Raw genomic sequence first — 18,883 nt, forward strand, 5'->3', positions numbered from 1 at the left:
TGTGCGTGTAGCTACCAGTACATCGGTTTACTGTCAATCATTTGCTGCTGCCATAAGCACTCCTGCTCCCCCTCCCACTTTGCTGACCATGTAGTTTTCATCTGCCCTTGTTTGCTGATAACTATTTCTAAAACTGTTATTTCCATTTCTGCTCACGTGCTTACACTGCACGAAACCTGTATTTAAAAGGGCACTGGTTTGTGAAGCCAGTGTACTACCTCAGGCAGCACTTGAGTGCTGTGTGGACGTAGTCCCACTCATGAGAGATTAATAAACTTGTTATTTATTCCAAACTCCAGTGCTGATCTCTACTTTGTTGGTTTTTGAATCCATGGACAAAAGGGTGACCCTGCACCAGTGTACCCCTAAAAAGGTATATTTCCACAGTTGGTGCCCGTCGTGGGACCCCATTGGAGACACGGCCGTCCGAAGGAGTGGTCTTGACAGAGGATTAGAATTTCACTGAGGTAGCGCACTGCACAAGGAGACCTTTGTCTTTGCAGGCCGACTTGACTTTTTCGGTTTTCCCGATTTGACCTCCAGGTGGTGCCGATCTCAACTGGGATTTTCTTTGGCGCACAGTGAGCCCAGGACCCACATCTGGGCATACCTGGCGCACTTAAGGCGAGAAAGCAAAAGACACACAATTGATGGACGGAATGCAGAACAAATCAAAACATTCACCCCAGTCAAGAGCAACAGAATGATGGATTTAACCCAGATCTCTTAACTGGGGGTGAACGTTTTGATTTGTTCTGCATTCCGTCCATCAATAGTGTGTCTTTTGCCTTCTCTTTTGCGAGATCAGCAGTATCAGCGGGGAAGGGGCAGAATGAGAGGACGCTCAGGGAATTCAGTAAACAGAGGAGGTATGGGAGCTCCTCCCAGGTTTTAGGCAGTTGAACAAGGACCAAATTACTCGAATACTTTTGATAGACTAAATCAATATCAAATGTCTGATTATTCTGATGAGGTCCTTGCAGATTTTGATTACGCATAGGGATGCCTAGGACGGGGTAAGGAAGCGGTTGAGGTGCCAGTAGATCAAATGGGTCCTTATATGGACGCAAATGTCTTGGGATCTACTGATCGGTTTCTGGTTGATACTAACCCTGGGTGTAACACTACGCTTCGCCCACGTAGTGTACGTAGCGCTGCCTGCTTCGCAGTTTTCGAAGTAGGCGAAGCAGGCAGCGCTACGCACACGCCAGGGCAAAGCGTAGCTGCCTGCCACCCGCCGCCCGCCTCCCGCCCACCCTCCTTTTAAATTAATACCCTGCATGTTAAATAAATAAAAGTAAAGAGACTTACCTGAAGCGCGGCGTCTCCGGGGCTCCCTCTTCCTCATTTTCAACTTCTTGTGACAAATGCGCGGAAGCCAGCGCATGCGCATTTCTCGCAAGAAAAGCGCATGCGCGGGCGTCCGCGCATGCGCATTTGTCAAGAAGTTGAAAACGAGGAAGAGGGAGCCCCGGAGACGCCGCACTTCAGGTAAGTCTCTTTACTTTTATTTATTTATTTATTAATTTAAAAGGAGGGTGGGCGGGGGGCGGGAGGCGCGTAGTGGGGCTACGCGGAGCGCACAAGTGTGCGTAGACTTGGGCACACTACGCGCTGCTTCACGTAGCCCCACTACGCCCACACCTGGTTGATACAGGGGCTACTCGCAGTGCTCGGTCTAAAAAAACTGGTTCCTAGGGCTCCCCAGTCTGGCACAATGATAACATTGATAGGATTCGATGGGACACCTACATCTAGCCCACTGTCACAGCCACTTGCATTTAGTCTTGATAAATTCACTGCAGCATGTCCATTTCTGCTTTCCCTCACACGCCGGATAACACTGTGGGTATCGATAAGCTCAAATGTTTTCGTGCTACAATACGTTGTTCCCCAGAACGTGTGAGTGTCATCTTAAATGATAACTATCCAATGGTTGAGAGGTTTTGTCTCATTAAAGAGGATATCGCTCTGGCATCTTTACCTAGTACTTTATGGGCTATGACACTTTTTACTATGGTTCCTCCTACTGCCACTACATTTAGTGTAATAGATTTGAAGAATGCATTCTTTTCGATACCTATTCACCCTGACAGCCGTTATTTGTTCGGCTTCACTTTAAATAATAGATCATTCTGGTTCTGTAGAGCTCCACAAGGGTATACAGAGAGTCCTAGCATTTATAGTCCGGCATTAAAAAGGCAGCTTGATTCTTTTCCTGTACCGAAAGGGGTGGCTCTTATTCAATATGTCGATGACATCTTGTTGGCTGAGGAAATCACTGAACAGTGTAAAGAAGGAACACTGTCATTATTATCATTTTTTGCCTCTCATCATCACAAAGTCTCTCGGAAGAAACTGCAATTTTGTAGACAGCAGGTTACCTATTTAGGTCACCTCCTGTCTAAAGAGGGATGTGCCCTCACGCCTGATCGCATTCAAACTATTTTAGACACACCTGTGCCCCGTACTCAGAAGGACGTCTGTGCATTGATTGGCCTTACTTCCTTCTATAGGCAGTGGATCCCTAGCTTTTCGTACATTATTAAACCCTTGTTGGCCCTTTCGACTAAAAACACTGATGCCTCTCCCATGGACTACTGAATGCCAGAATGCCTTCCAATAGTTACATCAAGCTCTTTGTTCTGCACCAGTATTAGAAACTCCAGACTACACTAAGACTTTCACACTCAATGTACACGAGACGGAAGGTTGTGCCCTCTCGGTTTTAACACAGACACATGGTGATAAAGTCCTTGTGCATATTTTTCTGCTGTCCTTGATCCAGTTGCCCACACGCTGCCTGGTTGTTTCAGAGCAGCGGCGGCTGTGTCCATACATCAGAGTGAGGGAATAGTCTGGTCACATAGATTGTTTTGTGTTAGTACCTCATTCAGTCGATGCCTTGCTAAATCAAACAAAGACACATCATCTGACTAGTGGCCGCTTGACAGGATATGAATTGACACTTTTGGCCCCTCATATCACATTGAAAAGATGCTCGACTCTGAATCCTGCTACAGCTTTGCCATTTCCAGCTACTCAGTCTCAGTCACAAGAGTTACATGACTGTATATCTCTTACTGAAGAACGCACAAAGGGTCGTGTTGACCTATAAGAGACACCTTTTTCTAGTGTTGATGGAGAATTGTGAGTCGATGGGTAATGCTTGAAGTTGCCCGATGGCACGACGTCTGCTGCTTATGCAATTACAACACTTCAGACAGTAGTTGAGACAGCTCGTATCCCATAGAAGTCAGCTCAAGCAGCCGAGTTGACAGCATTGACAAGAGCATGTGAGCTTAGTACAGACTTACTTGTCAATATTTTTACCGACAGCCAGAACGCATTCAGGGTGGCACATAATTTTGGGCGCTTATGGCAAGAAAGGGGTTTCCTCACCTCACATGGGACACAGATAGTGCATGGAGAATTAGTGCATAATCTTCTTATTGTCCTAACTGATCCTAAGAAAGTAGCAATTGTTAAATGTAGTGCACACAAGAAAGTGACTGATAAAATAGGAGCAGGTAAATGCATTTGCGGATCACACAGCCCGCGAGATCGCAATGCAGTGAAGTACCACCTCCATGTATGTGGTGAAGTCACAAGCTGAACGTTGGCATGATGCCAGGCAGGAACTGCTGGATATGCAACAATCTGCCTCTGCTGATAAACTAGATCAATGGTCTAAGGCGGGAACACTGGATGATGAGGGCTGTTGGAAGAATAAAGATATGACCAAATGGAAGTTACCCACAGCCTACTTATATCCCTTGATTCACATGGCACATGGGCTGGCACATGTTGGTGCATCCTCAATAGCAAAACAACTTATGCAAGTTTGGAATCATTCCGATATTGCCGGCACTGCTAAAAAGATAGTCCAGTCTTGTCTGGTCTGTCTCCAGTATAATCCTGGAAAATGAACGCAAACTCCAACAGGAGGGTTTGCAACACCAACTGCACCTTTTGAGGTCCTGCAAATGGACAACGGACCCCATGCCATTGGGCAAGTTGTAGAATATGTCATGAAAGGGTTGGGGATTAAGCAGAAATTTCATGTCGCTTTTCACCCACAGTCAGCGGGCCTGGTGGAGCGTTACAACTCCTCATTGAAATTGGCTAAAATACAGGCTTCCACGTCTTTGGAATGGCCTGATGTACTGTCCCTAGCTCTGCTTTCCATTAGATTGATATCACATACATGGTCTGGCCTTACATCGCATGAAATAGTCTTAGGGAGGCCCATGAATATTTGAGGGGGGTCCCTAAGCCTCGCCCTATACATGATGTACCCTATGTGTTGATGAGTGACTATTTGTCCCAGTTAACTGACAGCTTGTCTTCTATTTATCAGTTGGTACGGGACGTTCTTCCAGACAGGGTGAAGGCCACAATCTGTGGCCTGGCCATTCCATTTAGCATGCCCTCGTAAGCCCAGCTACATTGACAGATCACCAAGACATTCTGATTACCGAGAAAGGGCGAGCTGTGTCACCTGAAGGACCTGAGGAAGTATTCCCGGACCACACGATCCCTGGTATATCAAGATATCTGCTTCAATACAGGAAGAAAGACATTTCATCGCAGAAAGAAACTGTTTGAGCCATTGTCTTGGGAGGTTAAAGACTGACTACAAAAGGGGCTAGCCTATTAGTGACTACTCATTTCAATGCAAGTGAAGACACCAACGCCTGCCCAGGACCTTGGGGCATCATCTATTTTGTGGTTTGCCGATGAAAATGAGCTTGTCTAAGAAGGAGATCGCTGCGACAATGTGCAACGGCTGTACAATCTGCACCCTTGGTCTGACTTTGACTGCTGCCATCATCCCTACTGTAATGTGGGTAGTAGAGGAAGTAATGCCTGGGGCCTCCTTACCTAACATTACTGTTGCATCACTTGCTGCAAAAGAGCACCATCATTTTGATTTGCCGCAACATGAACAAGGATACCGGCAAAATCTGAGAAACTATTTCTTCAAATGTTGCATCAGACACACCAGATAAGCAATGCTACTAACTGTTGGGTTTGTGGCAAGATTCCTCCTCATCAGAACATAAAAGGAATCCCGTTGTCACCGCTGCCATTCTCTCACAATGGCTCATGCCCAGCTTGGTTCAAACTTCCACATGTCTCTAATGAACAAAGTCCGTTACCCCAACGAAGATGGGGACCCACAAGCAAAAGGGACTGCTTTGGAAATGGAAGAATATAGTAAAAGAAGTGCAGCAACAAACTATGTGTATTCAAATTCTAGGTTGGCTAAAGGAAATGGATCCCTTGTTATCTGTGTAGCCATGACCACTGGCCCCCATTATGTACAAAGTACAGGCGATGTGCCAGTGGGCCACAGTAACTGTACTGCAGTGTTGCAGATGCCTACGAGAGGCCGAAGCAACTTCCCTCCATCACGTCACACTTCTTTGGTTTGTGGAACTAAGGCATACTACCTCCTACCTCCAGGCTGGTCTGGTACCTGCTACATAGTCTTCCTTCTACCACCTGTGCTTTTAGCTCCCCCAACCTACCATCAAGATTTGCAATTGTTCAATCACTATGCTGGTAGTAGGGAAAAACGTACAATTGATATCTCTGTAGTCGACCAGACAGAGATCACCTTGGAACCCTATAGACTGGAGCATGCTGTATCATCGGATCCAGCTGTTGTGTCTTCACACCGGACAATTTACCTTTTGTATATGCGGTTATATCCAAACTACACAAGATAGCTACTGAGATATATCAAAATTAGGAACATGGACTTTAGCTGGATGGTTCTGGAATCTATTTTCTGTATGGGGCTTAAAAATATTTTAGGCCCAATTGATAATTATTGCAATTCTCTTCTCTTGTTGTTTAGGTTTGCAATGCGGGCCAATGCTTTGTTCCCTCTGTATTTTCACATGTACTACTGGTCTACCATCTAAAACAAGCATTTGCAATGCAATAGGTCTCGCATTTACACGAGTTTGAGCTATTGACATTGCAAATGGCAGTGCCTTTTATTCCTGTTTTTGAAACATAAATAAAAGGCATTGTCATTTGCAATGTCAATAGCTCAAACTCGCGTAAATACGAGACTTATTGCATTGCAACTGCTAACAGCTGTCCTGCAGTTCCCCCGGGGCACAAGCAGGCATCCACTTCTGTGAGGACGGCTGATCTGAGCAAAAAGACAGAAGTGGATGCCTGCTTGTGCCCCGGGGGGGCTAACATAAAAAAAAATAAAAAAAACACGCGAAGCGGCATTTTGTTGCTATGGCAACAAAATGGTGTGGGACTGTCCACACCAGCGGTACTCAAAGTACGGCCCGCGGGCCAGTTGCGGCCCGCCAGCCCTTTCCATGCGGCCCTCGAGTAAAACAGACAGTTGGCAATCAACTGCAATTCCGCCTGTTATTCCTCGGGGGCCGCATTCACTGGGTAAGGGATGAAAGCAGCATCCGCAAAACCAGTGCCTCGCAATTTTCGGCGGCGGGGGGGAGGGGGGGGCTTGAATCTTTAAGCTATAGGCAGAGTGGAGCTGATTGAGGGGGGGGGGCTGAATCTTTAAGCAATAGGCAGAGTGGCGCTGCAGGGCCTCTTAGAAGGGGTGAAACAGCGTGGCCTCATTAACATGCAAATGGTCTTTTAAAGACCTGTGAAGTGCTCGGGTGCGGCTGTGGCCCGGAAAGCTGTCTCATCCCTAGCTGCCACACAGGTGGTTAAATGATTGTACATAGATATTCCTTCTTGCCACATACTGCTCCAAGCAAAGATGTGAATAAACATGGGAAATTAAGCATAGTTTAATTGTCCGCTGATGTTGCTGGACTGTGCTTGTTTTCCATTTTACAAAAATAAATGACAGTAAAATATTTTTAAAGTACGTTTGGCCCATATTCAGGGGGCTTGTATTTGTGGGCTGGCAATTGCCAAAGATCACCGATGACGCCAAAAATGAGCACACAGAATCTAATCTTCACCCAGTTACCACTTACAGGTCAACATGGCCTGTAGACCTTGGCGGGTTTTAGAATGGGTGCATGTTTAATTTTCGTCACAAGGACAATGAGTTCTCAGACAGAGAGAGGCAGAGAGATGTAGAAGACGGAGGGAGACAGGGAGCGAGACAGAGGGGGGGAGACAGAGAGAGGGAACAGAGGGAGAGAGAGGGAGGGAGACAGCGAGAGGGAGGGAGACAGAGAGAGAGACCGAGAGGGAGGGAGACAGAGGGAGGGAGACAGGGAGACAGAAAGAGGGAGACAGGGAGAGAGAGAGGGAAACAGGGAAAGAGAGAGGGAGACAGGGAGAGAGAGAGAGAGAGGGAGACAAAGGGAGGGAGAGAGAGGGGGAGACAGAGAGGGAGACAGGAAAGGAGGGAGGGAGACAGGGAGGGAGGGAGGGAGAGAGAGAGAGGGAGACCGGGAGAGAGAGAGGGAGACCGGGAGAGAGAGAGGGAGACCGGGAGAGAGAGAGTCCCTGTTTGGCAGTATGTCGTATGACCAAATGGGCTGCTCTATATGAGACAGCATGTTGCGTACGATATACTGCCAAACAAGGACTCGGGGAACTTTCATTCGCATACTACTGACTGTGTGAGCCTCTGAGGAAGAGTCATCGAAACGCGTCGGGCTCAGTCAGGTGTGAATAATTACAGGCAAGCGCGACGAACTATACCTAATAAAAGCTTGTGGGGAAAAGCAGCTTGTGTACAAGTGCGGTTCTTCTGATGGACAAATCCCCAATGAACTGTATACATATGTGTGTGTGTATGCTGGGTCTGGTGGCTCAGTGGATGAATGCGTCCGCTGCGGGGGTCTGTGTTCAACCTCATTTTTGTTGCTCTAGCCCCGCCCCCTCCACCACTGACACCGCCCCCACCGGTGCGGCCCTCGGCCACAAACCACACTGTAAATTTGGCCCCCGAGAGAAAGTTTGTGAGTACCCCTGGTCCACACAGTCCTACGGACACGCGCATGCTGTTTGCATTGGACAAATGGCGAGAGCAGCCATCTTTGTCCATTGCAGACGCGTGCATGAGAGCCCTCGCAGAATTGATTACAAAAGGTGCTCTCCTGGCTAGAGCAGCGCTTGTGCGGCTTTCGCCAGGCGAGACCTAAAAAATGTCCAAAGTGTAAATTCCCGTTTAGCAGTAGATCAAGAAGTCAGCAACATGATGCTAATTGATATGTATAACATTTATCGTACCCCTTTTAAAGCATAAGAAAAATGTCTTAGCTTATGCCAAAAAAGCCGTCTGTGGAAAATGTGCAATATTTTACTTGGTATAAGCGACAGCCATTTTGGCTGTGGTGTCCATTTAAGTTTCCTTCGTAATTCTTTCGTCTTTTCACTCTGCCTGTGCTAACTATTTTAGTTGACTTCCTGACTCAGCTAAAAGCAATGTGCGTGTAGCTACAAGTACATCGGTTTACTGTCAATCATTTGCTGTGCCATAAGCACTCCTGCTCCCCCTCCCACTTTGCTGACCATGTAGTTTTCATCTGCCCTTGTTTGCTATAACTATTTCTAAAACTGTTCTTTCCATTTCTGTTCACGTGCTTACACTGCACAAAACCTGTATTTAAAGGGCAATGGTTTGTGAAGCCAGTGTACTACCTCAGGCAGCACTTTAGAGTGCTGTGTGGACGTAGTCCCACTCATGAGTGATTAATAAACTTGTTATTTATTTTAAACTCCAGTGCTGATCTCCACTTTGTTGGTTTTTGAACCCGTGGAAAAAAGGGTGACCCTACACAGTGTACCCCTAAAAAGGTATATTTCCACACTACCTTTCATTGGTTAGATGAGCGGCCAATAGGGCCCTGTGGGCATTACAGCTCCCGCCCCACTCCTTGGGCGTGTCTGATGGCAGGAGCACCGGGTGCCAAAATATATTACAGAGTTAACATTTGTCAATGATAATATTTATAATGCTTGTTGAATGTTAAACTTTTTAACAGTGAGCCAATTTGAAAAGTGACAGACTATTTAGGTTGCCCACCTACAATAAAAATATTCAATCTAAAAAGTCCACTGCATGTCTCTTTTTTAATCTTTAAAGTGTATTATCATGAAATCTTCGGCAAATAAGAGAATAAAATAATACGTACCAGCCTTGCTCATTTTTGTACTTGTAAGCAGCTCCAAGAATATGGCACAGAGGTCCAGCACCTTTGAAATCCATAAAGCACTTTGCCTAAAATTAAAGAAAAGAAAATATTAATAGTATTTAGGGGGTCATTCCCAACAAAGATGTGATTAACTAGGTAACTTTCTTTCTCTGGAAACTACAAAAGCTAAACTTTAGCACTTTAGACAGCAGGTTAAAAAATAAATAAATAAATCAGATATTCCAATAAAACATGCTCACAACTCACTACTCCAAGAAGCAGTCCAAGATTATATACAGCACCATAGCATCATTTCAATTATGCATGGACTTTATGATATGGGACAGAACCAAGAGAGACAATAAACTACATATAAACAATCCACACGGAAATTAAGCTGGCACAAGAGACTATATCCCTGGAGAGTCTTCACAGTAAAAAGAAAAGAAAATGTAACTAGGTGGCTAAAGAGCAATCGCCTAGATTGACAAACACAAAAAGAATCAAAGATCAAGTAGGGCACCTAAAAATAGAAGGACAAAAGACACGAAAAACAGGACAACTGGTTAAAAACGTTAATTGACTTATTAGCCCTAACAAACACCAGCACCACTGTGTTGCACCATGAGGAAACAGAACCCGCCGAAAGGTTGGTTCACAAAGGAAATAAGGATCTACAAGAGAACTGAAAAACTTGGGATTTATAATAAAATCTACTGTTCCAATAATTGCTGCAAACACTGAGTGAACAATAAAAATGTATAGATTAAAGGAGTGGGAGTTTAAAAAGCAGCACATTATTAGCAACTTGTTAGAAATGGGATTTTCGGTCTGCTAGGGCATGTGCCCAAGTCGGGCAAAAACCACCACTCTTGTCAGGATAAGGCAGTTACACTCCTAAAATAACCCCTGCTCACCCCCTTGGTAGCTTGGCACGAGCAGTCAGGCTTATCTTAGAGGCAGTATGTAAAGCATTTGCACATAACCAACAGTAATACAGTCTAAGCACTACAAAAGGACACCACACCAGTTTAGAAAAATATCCAATATTTTTATATATTGAAGACAAGACCAACAAGCATTGGCATAGCCAATAGGTCTCGCCTTTGGGACCTTATAAGTGTTTGGCTATTCTGATAATGTGTTGCATGGCTAATGTGTCACAAAAACCAAAATAATTATATGAAAACGGTCTGATAATTATCAACTAACTTCCGGAGTGTTGGCTGAAAGGACGCTTCAGGTTGTCAAACCATAGGATCATGAGGGTTAAGACTCACTGGAGGAGAAAGGGGATGGGGAGCTCTGATATGGATGGCGGTGGATGACTTCCAGTACGTAGTGGTGAATAAGCCAGAAAGCGGAAAGGAATATATAATATATTTGACTGCATTGCTTCATACAAGTCTTCATTATTAACACAACCAGTGAGTTCGTAATGAGAAACGCTACAAGGTGGAAATTGGCACACTGGCAAACGACAATGCCGTTTATTTATGTGTTTGTTTTTAAAACATACATAAACAAGCATTTACAATGCAACGGTCTCGGCATTGTTAAAGTTAGAGCTATTGGCATTGCTCATGACATTATTTTTGTTTATGTTTTTGTTTTTAAAACATTTAAAGAAACGGCATTGTCATGAGCAATGCCAATAGCTCTAACTTTAACAATGCAGAGACCGTTGCATTGTAAATGCTTGTTTTATTAACAATCAATAAAATGTGGTTAAAAAAACGATTCATGTTTTTTGTAAGGATGCATTTGTTTCGACCATGTTTGGTGGTCGCTTTCATGTTGTAAAGTTTAGCCAATGCGATAAGAGCCGAGGCCACATAAAGAGCCACGTTCACCCCTTGGTATCCACTGTGGAAGAAACCACTGGGATGACAGGCCACTGAGATGCAATAGGCCACAAACATCAGTACGTATAAGCCTTCCACCAGGCTCTTTGCTGCCATGAAAAACGCTAAGACCAAAAACAGGAGAGCAAACACCGCAAATAATGGGACAGGGAACAGGGGCTCAGCTGGCTGCCAGACTTGGTACAGGAGAGAATAACCCTCTGCAAACTTCAGGATGGAGGTGAAACCGAATAGGGTAGCAGTCAGGGAGTCGAAGGAGCGGTATGACAAGATGCAAACCCCAACCTGAAAGAATCCAGCCATCCAGAGCCAGGGCACCTGCCCCACACAGAAACTGGTGGTTAGGCCAAGGATCTTGCAGCCAAAGACGCTAGCCGAGGCGCAGTTCACGATCAGTCCGATCACCACCACGTCATTTCTGCTGGAGTCTATGAGGAGGGAAGCCATCTTAGCTTTAGCGTTCGGCAATTCCGCACCAGGGAGGGTGATTCTCTTCCGGCTTAAGAAATGAAGAGACCTTGCTCCCACCAGGTACAGGCTGACAATGGTGACAATTGGGTAGTTACAAGCATACATGCCAACATTTCAGAAGAGCAAAGTGGGAGATTTAACAAAAACAAAAAAAATTCGGGAGAATGGGGCCTTCAATCGGGTTTCTGTCATGTATGGACTTTGGAAGTGTGCTCCTGCAGGATCGGACATTTGAAAGCAAATTCACGTGTTTTTTTATCACCTTTCAGAAGCATGGAGCGCAATGGCAGGCAGAGAAAGAGGGGATGCAAGAGTTGTGCACTGGCCTGGCAGGTTGCGGTCAGTGCATACACCCCCCCCCTCCCCCATCAGCCTCCGGGCACACACACAGCCACCTCCCCCCCCCAGTACTTCACAGGTGTTTAAAAGACCATTCGGTTGTTAATGGGGGTTTGTTGGTTTTTCACCCCTTCTAGAGCCCCTGCATCGCCATTCTGACTATTGCTGGAAGAATTAGCACGTTACACAATACACAAGCCCTGTCAGCTGAAACCCCGAGGAATCGGGTTTTTGCTTCCAGGAATCGGGAGGCGGGAGACTAGCCTTCAAATCGGTAGTCTCCCGCCTGAATCGGGAGTGTTGGCATGTATGTTACAAGCGACGGCGGAGGAGCCGAAGGTGCTGTCACAGTACATGGCAATTCCATGCATGCTGGCATAGGAAATGGCAAACGCCATCAAAGCAATCGGAACATCGTCATAAAGCACTCCGACGACTCCAATGATAAAAAAGCCCAAAGTGAAGGCGGCGAACCCAGGCACCATGGCATTGCGTAGATAGTCAGCTCCTTTTAGGACCCCCTAGCCAACCAAGACTTGGATCAGTCCGACACCCCACCACAGCGCGGAGACCGAGAGGCTGAAGGAGGCTCTGATTACAGTCTAAAAATGTCGGTGCCATTTAAATGGGAAGACAAACTCTGGCACATCAGCGCCACTGAAGCCCCTCCAGCTGCATAGGTTCTCTGTATGGCATGACCAGCCCACTAACTTTTTTCACAGATAATCAGTGCAAAACCATGGTAGGTGTCAGTCACAATATCGGTACTTAGTTATTAGACAGTCGACCATGACTGTCTCGAACTATTCCAAAAACCCACAATGAAGCTGCGCCGCCCTTCCCTCTTTCCTACCCACTCCCAGTCAACTGCCTGGAATTGCGGATGGCACCAGAAGGGCATGTTAAAAACAAGAACGGCTATCGCCGCTAGACTGAAGTTCACGATCAGGTCTACGACTGACTCACCGCATGTCACTAAACAGCCGAGACCAGCCTCCAGCAAACCGCAAGAAACCCCGACTGACAGAGAAGAGCTTAGGGTGATGTTTAAACACCATAGAGGCACGTGCACGTCCGAATTCTGTATAGCACAAGGTAATTGGCTGAGGTGATGCCAATGCTCCAATCCTACGGTATTTTACACGCTACGAGTCCTAGACAATTTCCCAAAAAACATATGCAGCCATTGGATTGGTTGTCACGTGACCCGGAAGTGCTGACATGCCATTTCTTAAAGTAATCCGTAATGTACATGGGGAGTTAATTCACGAGTGAATGCAGTTTTCAAAGTTTTATTGGCTGCTGTTTGTTTCGCTGGCAAGCTTGAGAAGAGTCTTCTGAGCCTCCCGTCCTGATTGAATTCACCGGTGCCAGTCAGTGCCAAACAGGACAGCAAAAGCACACCACCGGAGAAAGGCAGCGTCCTTTTCGGATCGGGGGGCGTGTTTTGCTGTTGTCTCCTCCCTGAGACTTTTCGCAAAAAACACGCCCCCCGATCCGAAAAGGATGGGGCATGATTGGAGTGACGGGACCTCTTCTCCAATGGCTGGCCAGCATTTACGAGGCCAGCCAATGGAGAACAGGGCAGAAGAGGGGCGGGTTCAAGCCCCTCTTCTCCCAAGTCATTAAATCTCCGGATTTCCAGTCTGCCGACCGGATGGTCCCGAGACCTAAAAAGGCATTGTCACTTACAATGCAAATAGCTTAAACTTTCGCAAATGCGAGACATATTTTATTTCAAATGCTTATTTCTACTGACTTGTTAGGAATTGTATGTAATGGAATGTGGACTATTGGCAGCATTATAGCTGGACTCTGACCGATTTCACTACAGATATTGCTCAATTGAAGTATTGTATTCACTATGCATGCATTGATTTGTTGTTTAATTTCTAACTTTTCAAAAAGTATTTTCCAATATATGTGTGAATTGAAATATACACATCTGTTATGTTCGAGACAATAGAATCTATTGAACAGATAGAATTCTAGTGAATGGGGACAGTTGGCTGTTCCTGCAAGAGAACAAGGAGAGCATGTGGTTGCGGAGTTTTGTTGTGTGATGATTACTTGGAAAAAACACACACACAGCCATTTTGTGCTTCTCAGTAAGGCCCAGACAGGCGGGCTGCACCAAGGCACAGGCGCATGGTCTGAGGAATGTGACCGAGAACAAATCAGGCCCTCTGTACTCGGAAGTGTGTGGCGGACCAGCTAAAAGGAAATTCTGTGCGCATAATCTGCTCTAACCTTCCTCTGGGCACGGTCACATCCCATTAATAGCTTTACTCTAAGGCAAAGTAAGGAGCGCATGTTTTGTTTGGCAAGTCTTCGGCAGTGGGGCATATCTTAAGTAAAAGGCTGAACACAATAAAAGCCTGGCGGCCAATTAGTGGAAACCAGGAAACAAGAGCGTGTGACAACTCGTGCTGAGCCTGTGACTCACGTGACAAAGAAAAACAACACGTTTTGGTCATGTGGAAAACCAAGATGAGCTAGACACCGAAAGAACGTCTGTCTTTATAAATGTAGAAAACCACAATAGTGGGATAGCAGACACGAAGGAACAGTGAGTGCTAGTAGATGCCACTTTTGTCTGAATTTAGAAAGAGGATGTAACATGGCAGAAGGAATAAGTATCGCAATGCACGGTGCGGCACTGTTTAAAGCGCAGCATTGCATTTGTGGTGAGCCACGCATAAAGATAGCTGCCTGCTATTCACACAAGCTGTAGCCCGGTGACTGACGAGGAGGGAGGGGGAGAAGGGAGGGGGTAGTGAGAGCAGAGAGCAGGGGGTGGAGGAGCATGTAAATGAAAGTGATTCACGCGATGTAAGGGTGCCCGCGAGCTATGAGCCATGACGGAAAGCCAGATGGCGCCTGTGCGCGTAACCGCGTGCGTAACCGCAAGCTTTAGGCCACAAGCAAAAGCGTGTGGTCGGATTTTTAAAGCCCACTTACTAAATTTCTCGCCAGACCAGCGCATGTGCTGGCTCAGGCGAGACCTAAAAACGATAAAAATCCACAATACCGTACTTACAAATCTTCGATTTTCAAAGTATGCTTGAAAAATAGTTCCTTGATGTCGATATCTCCGTCCGGAGCTATCACGGCGTTGTGAGCAAACAAATCCAAGCAGATCTGGCTGACCGCGGTGTCGGGGGCAAGCTACGGTGTGGGAAAGACCAGCAAACAGTACCTTTTAGAAATGCAGGGCGTCGACGACCTTTTGTTGAGCTTCTGAAAGCACGCTGTCCACAGGCGTCGCTTCCGGAGGTCAGTGCAGGAGTCGTCGGGGCCCTCGAAGTCACACGCGTTGCAGATCGAACTCCTCTCTGTTGAAGTCAGGAGAGCTGGCGTCGGGTGCTGCGGTGTGAAGTTCAGCAGTGCGGCGTGCGGTGCCCTCAGGTCGCGGTGCGAGCAGTGGCGGCGTCAGATGGTGTCATTGGTGAGACCAGGGTCGCAGTGCGAAGTGAATGCGGAGCTCGCCGCGGTGCTGGCAGGTCCTGGTGCAAGCAGCGGCGTCGTTTTTGCTGAAGCGCTGTCGTCGGCTGACGAACTGGAGGCGAGTGCCCGGCGTCTGTAGGCCAAGGCTGCGGTGCCGGATGAGGGCGGTGCGTCGTGTAACTTTACAAGCAGTGCCTTGGAACCAAGGTGCAAGCAGAGGCGTAGATTCCAGTGTGGAACGGCGTTGTTGGGGATACCAAGGCGGTGTCGTGAAGCAAGGCGGTGCGGAGTGCGGTGCCCACAGGTCGCGGTGCGAGCAGCGGCTCAGTGGCGGCGTCAGCAGGCGTTGTCGGAGAGACCAGGGTCGCGGTGCGGCATTGGGGCGGTGCCCTCTGCGGTGCCTTCAGGAGACAGAGTCGGCAGTGGCATCATAGTCGTCGTCGGGTTGAGTTTTCTTCTGTTGCAGCACAAAACACACAGTCCCCAGTGTTGAGGGCAGAAGAGCTTGAAGTCTTTGTTGTTCCTGAGACTTCTTGAACAGGGGCAAGCTCTACCTCAAGCCCTTGGAAAAACTCACAAAAGTAGATTGCAGAAAGTTCAGTCCAGTCTTTTCACTGCCCAAGACAGAAGGAGCCACTGCAGGCCAACACAGCAAAGCACACAGCAAAGTGGTAGTTTCGCCTCACAGCTTCTCCGTCTCTTCTTCTTGGTCCAAAAGAGTTCTAAAGTTCAAGGGGTCTGGGCCCAAATATTTATATCCCAAAATCCTTGGATCTCTTAGGCAGAGAGGGTCTGTGCCCAGCCAGAACCAGTTCTGCCGTCTCTGTTGTGACTTCCTGGCAGGAGGTGGAGACGGCATGGTCAGAGGCAGACCAGGCCCTTTGAGGTGCAAGGAAATCTCTTTCCCCCTTACCCCATTGCAGCCCAGGTCTATTCAGCCCTTTCCTGACCCACATAGACTATCTGGAGCCACTCCTGCTCCCCAGCCTTCTGTCATCCAAAACCCAGACAGGCAATCCACCTTCCAGCAGAGGCACACGGGATGACTGAGCAAGAAAATACCTACTTTCTAAAAGTGGTGTTTTCAAACACAAAATGTAAAAATCACCTTCACTAAAAGATGTATCTTTAGATTCTGAGTTCAGGCATACTAAACTTGATTTTTCTACCTACTTCTCGAGCTAGTTATGTTTATAAGATGTTATAAACAAACTCCCCATTCTGTCCTATGGGGGACAGGTAGCCTTGCAATAGCGAAAAACGAAATTGGCCGTAATTCGCTATCAGGACATGCCACACACCCGGGCACGTCCTACCTTTCACATACACTGCCCCCTGCCCACAGAGGTACCTTGGGGGTGCCTGATATGTAAGAAAAGTGAAGGACATGGCGGTACCAGACTGCACACAGGCTCTGCAATGGCAGGCCAGAGTTACCTTTTAGGGGCCGTTCGTGTGGGTGGCACAATCCCGTGCTGCAGCCCACCAACGGCATTTGATTCACAAGACCTGGCACACACAGTGCACTTTGCTACGGACTGACACATAAATCAAACAGGCCAATCATGGCAACACCAATCCATAACACTTGTACTTTACCACAGATCAGCAGAAACACTAAGCCAGCACAAACAGAGTCAGAACCGGGAGGTCAGAAAGCAAAAACTCAGGGGAAACATGCCAAAAGATGCCAAGTCTAACAACTGGATAGCCATATACAACAATGCAAAAGAAAATTATGTTTTTAAACTTAAGCAAATTTGCAAACAGAATGGAAGGGACTGAGGAAAGCCTAAAAATTAATAGTGTAACATCTGAACAGTGAATCTCCCATATACAGCCTTTCCATCTAGCCTTCTCGCCATCTGTCCAGGCACGATGTAAGGTACCATTTTACTCGGGAGACCGAGGGTAACGCTGGGTGGAAGGATATTTGGTCCCAGTTAAAACTGAAAGGTGTGTCACCACTGAGATAATGTACAATGGTGGCTACAATGCATAGGTCAACATGTTTCTTGCCTAGGGTGTCAGAATGAATACGCGGCAATTCTTCAGGCCCAAAAGTTAGAAATGACTATTTACACAGTAGTTGGTTCCATTGTTAGTATACAGTGTAAACCAAGCACACAAGCGCCCTAACATTAAGGTACCTTGTTATCAGACCGACCTAAAACAAAATATAATAATGACATATATCTTTATAAACAACATTAAAAACAGCCTCTGGAGAAATTTCATGCAAGAGATTACAAAATTATGAAGTTAAGTAAAAAACTGATGGGACAGGCACAGTGTAAAGGAAGAAAATATGTGGCAGGCATGTGGCACATCTAAGAACATTAGCAAGCAAGGTGGTTTGAAAACTATCATCATTTGTGTGGCAATTACAACTCACTAATCCAACCGCGACTTGCACATAGACTTGTACGAAGCACACGGTTGTGTTCCTACACTGCACACGCACCCTGTGAGGTCCCCATCTACTTACCCTGGGTGGTTTTGTGGGTCCCCAGCAATTCTATGTCCTCTAGACATAGTCCAGACTCGAGCCGTGGTTCTTATACCACTTTCCTAATATATGGTTTGGTCCCCACCTGGGGTCACTGCGTATACTGTACTATTTACTGTGTTTCTTGCTAAAGTATTGTGTACATTGTGTTTATCTCAGTGTTGGAAATATTTGAACGTACTAGAGAGTATTATATAATAAATACATATTTTTATAAATACTTGGTGTGGTTCTTTTCACTGAATCTATACTATATGATTGCCCTCTGGTAAAACAAGCTGCTTTACACTCCTTCTGGACTAAGCCTGAAGGCTGCTCTGCACAGCTACCACTTAAGAGATCTTTCCAAGGTTGTCTAAGACCTCTTAATTCACCATAAGAGTTGTTTGGTCTGGTGCAAGGTGTCCTCTTACATAAGTGTACATCATATACCAGACCAGCTTCTCACATCAGTGCACAGCATTTTTGTCACACGCTCTCCGACTGCTGTAGCACTTTCTCCATGCTCCTGACAGATATGGAAAACAAGCAACAGCCACCATTGCTGAAGCCTGCCCCCCCCCCCTGAATACTCTGTGGGGCTGGATATAAAATAAGTGGCGGCCATTGCTATGCGTTTTAACAGCATGTCATGCCTGCTTCAGCAAGATATTAAATAAGGAACTAGAGCTCCCTAACTGCCAATGAAAGCTAAAGAGTAAGGACATGTGTAAGAGGGGCTGTTCTCATGGGAGGTACCAAGGAGGGACTACGAAGCCTCTTCATGAATCAAAAGCAATAATTTACAAAGGAAACAAATCAAAAGGCATCACTTACAAAGGACAGGTAGTGGAGCCAACTGTAGGAATGGGCGGTGCTTAAAATTGACACCTGAATACAGCATGCCTTGAGAGAAAGCGCAAGCATTGCCTAGGCAAGACCTAAAAATGATCTTTCATCAAACGCCTGTCGAAAAAAAATGTATATCAAAAAGAGCACCAGAAAAGCAAGCACTAGTTAAAGAACAGAAGGAACCAATCAGTAAACTGGTAAAAAGGCTATGCTCCACAGGCGGGACAAATGCATGCTGAACTGACTAAAATAAATTGAGCCAGCGAATAGAAAGCAAACAAATGTGAGTGATAAAACACGCTGTCTGGTGGGCTTACACC

At 46.4% G+C, this 18,883-nt stretch overlaps 1 protein-coding gene across 4 annotated transcripts in view; it reads right to left on the reverse strand.

Annotated features, from left to right (window-relative positions):
• Positions 1-18,883, reverse strand: part of SMARCC1 (SWI/SNF related BAF chromatin remodeling complex subunit C1) — a 958,790-nt gene that overhangs the window by 872,356 nt on the left and 67,551 nt on the right. For all 4 annotated transcript variants that reach the window (XM_085628643.1, XM_085628641.1, XM_085628642.1 and 1 more), the window contains exon 3: positions 9,102-9,187. In XM_085628643.1, coding sequence (XP_085484769.1) covers positions 9,102-9,187 — 86 coding nt within the window. The remainder of the gene's footprint in view (positions 1-9,101; positions 9,188-18,883) is intronic.

Source organism: Triturus cristatus, chromosome 10 (assembly GCF_964204655.1).
Source record: "Triturus cristatus chromosome 10, aTriCri1.1, whole genome shotgun sequence".
Classification (NCBI taxonomy): Eukaryota; Metazoa; Chordata; class Amphibia; order Caudata; family Salamandridae; genus Triturus; species Triturus cristatus.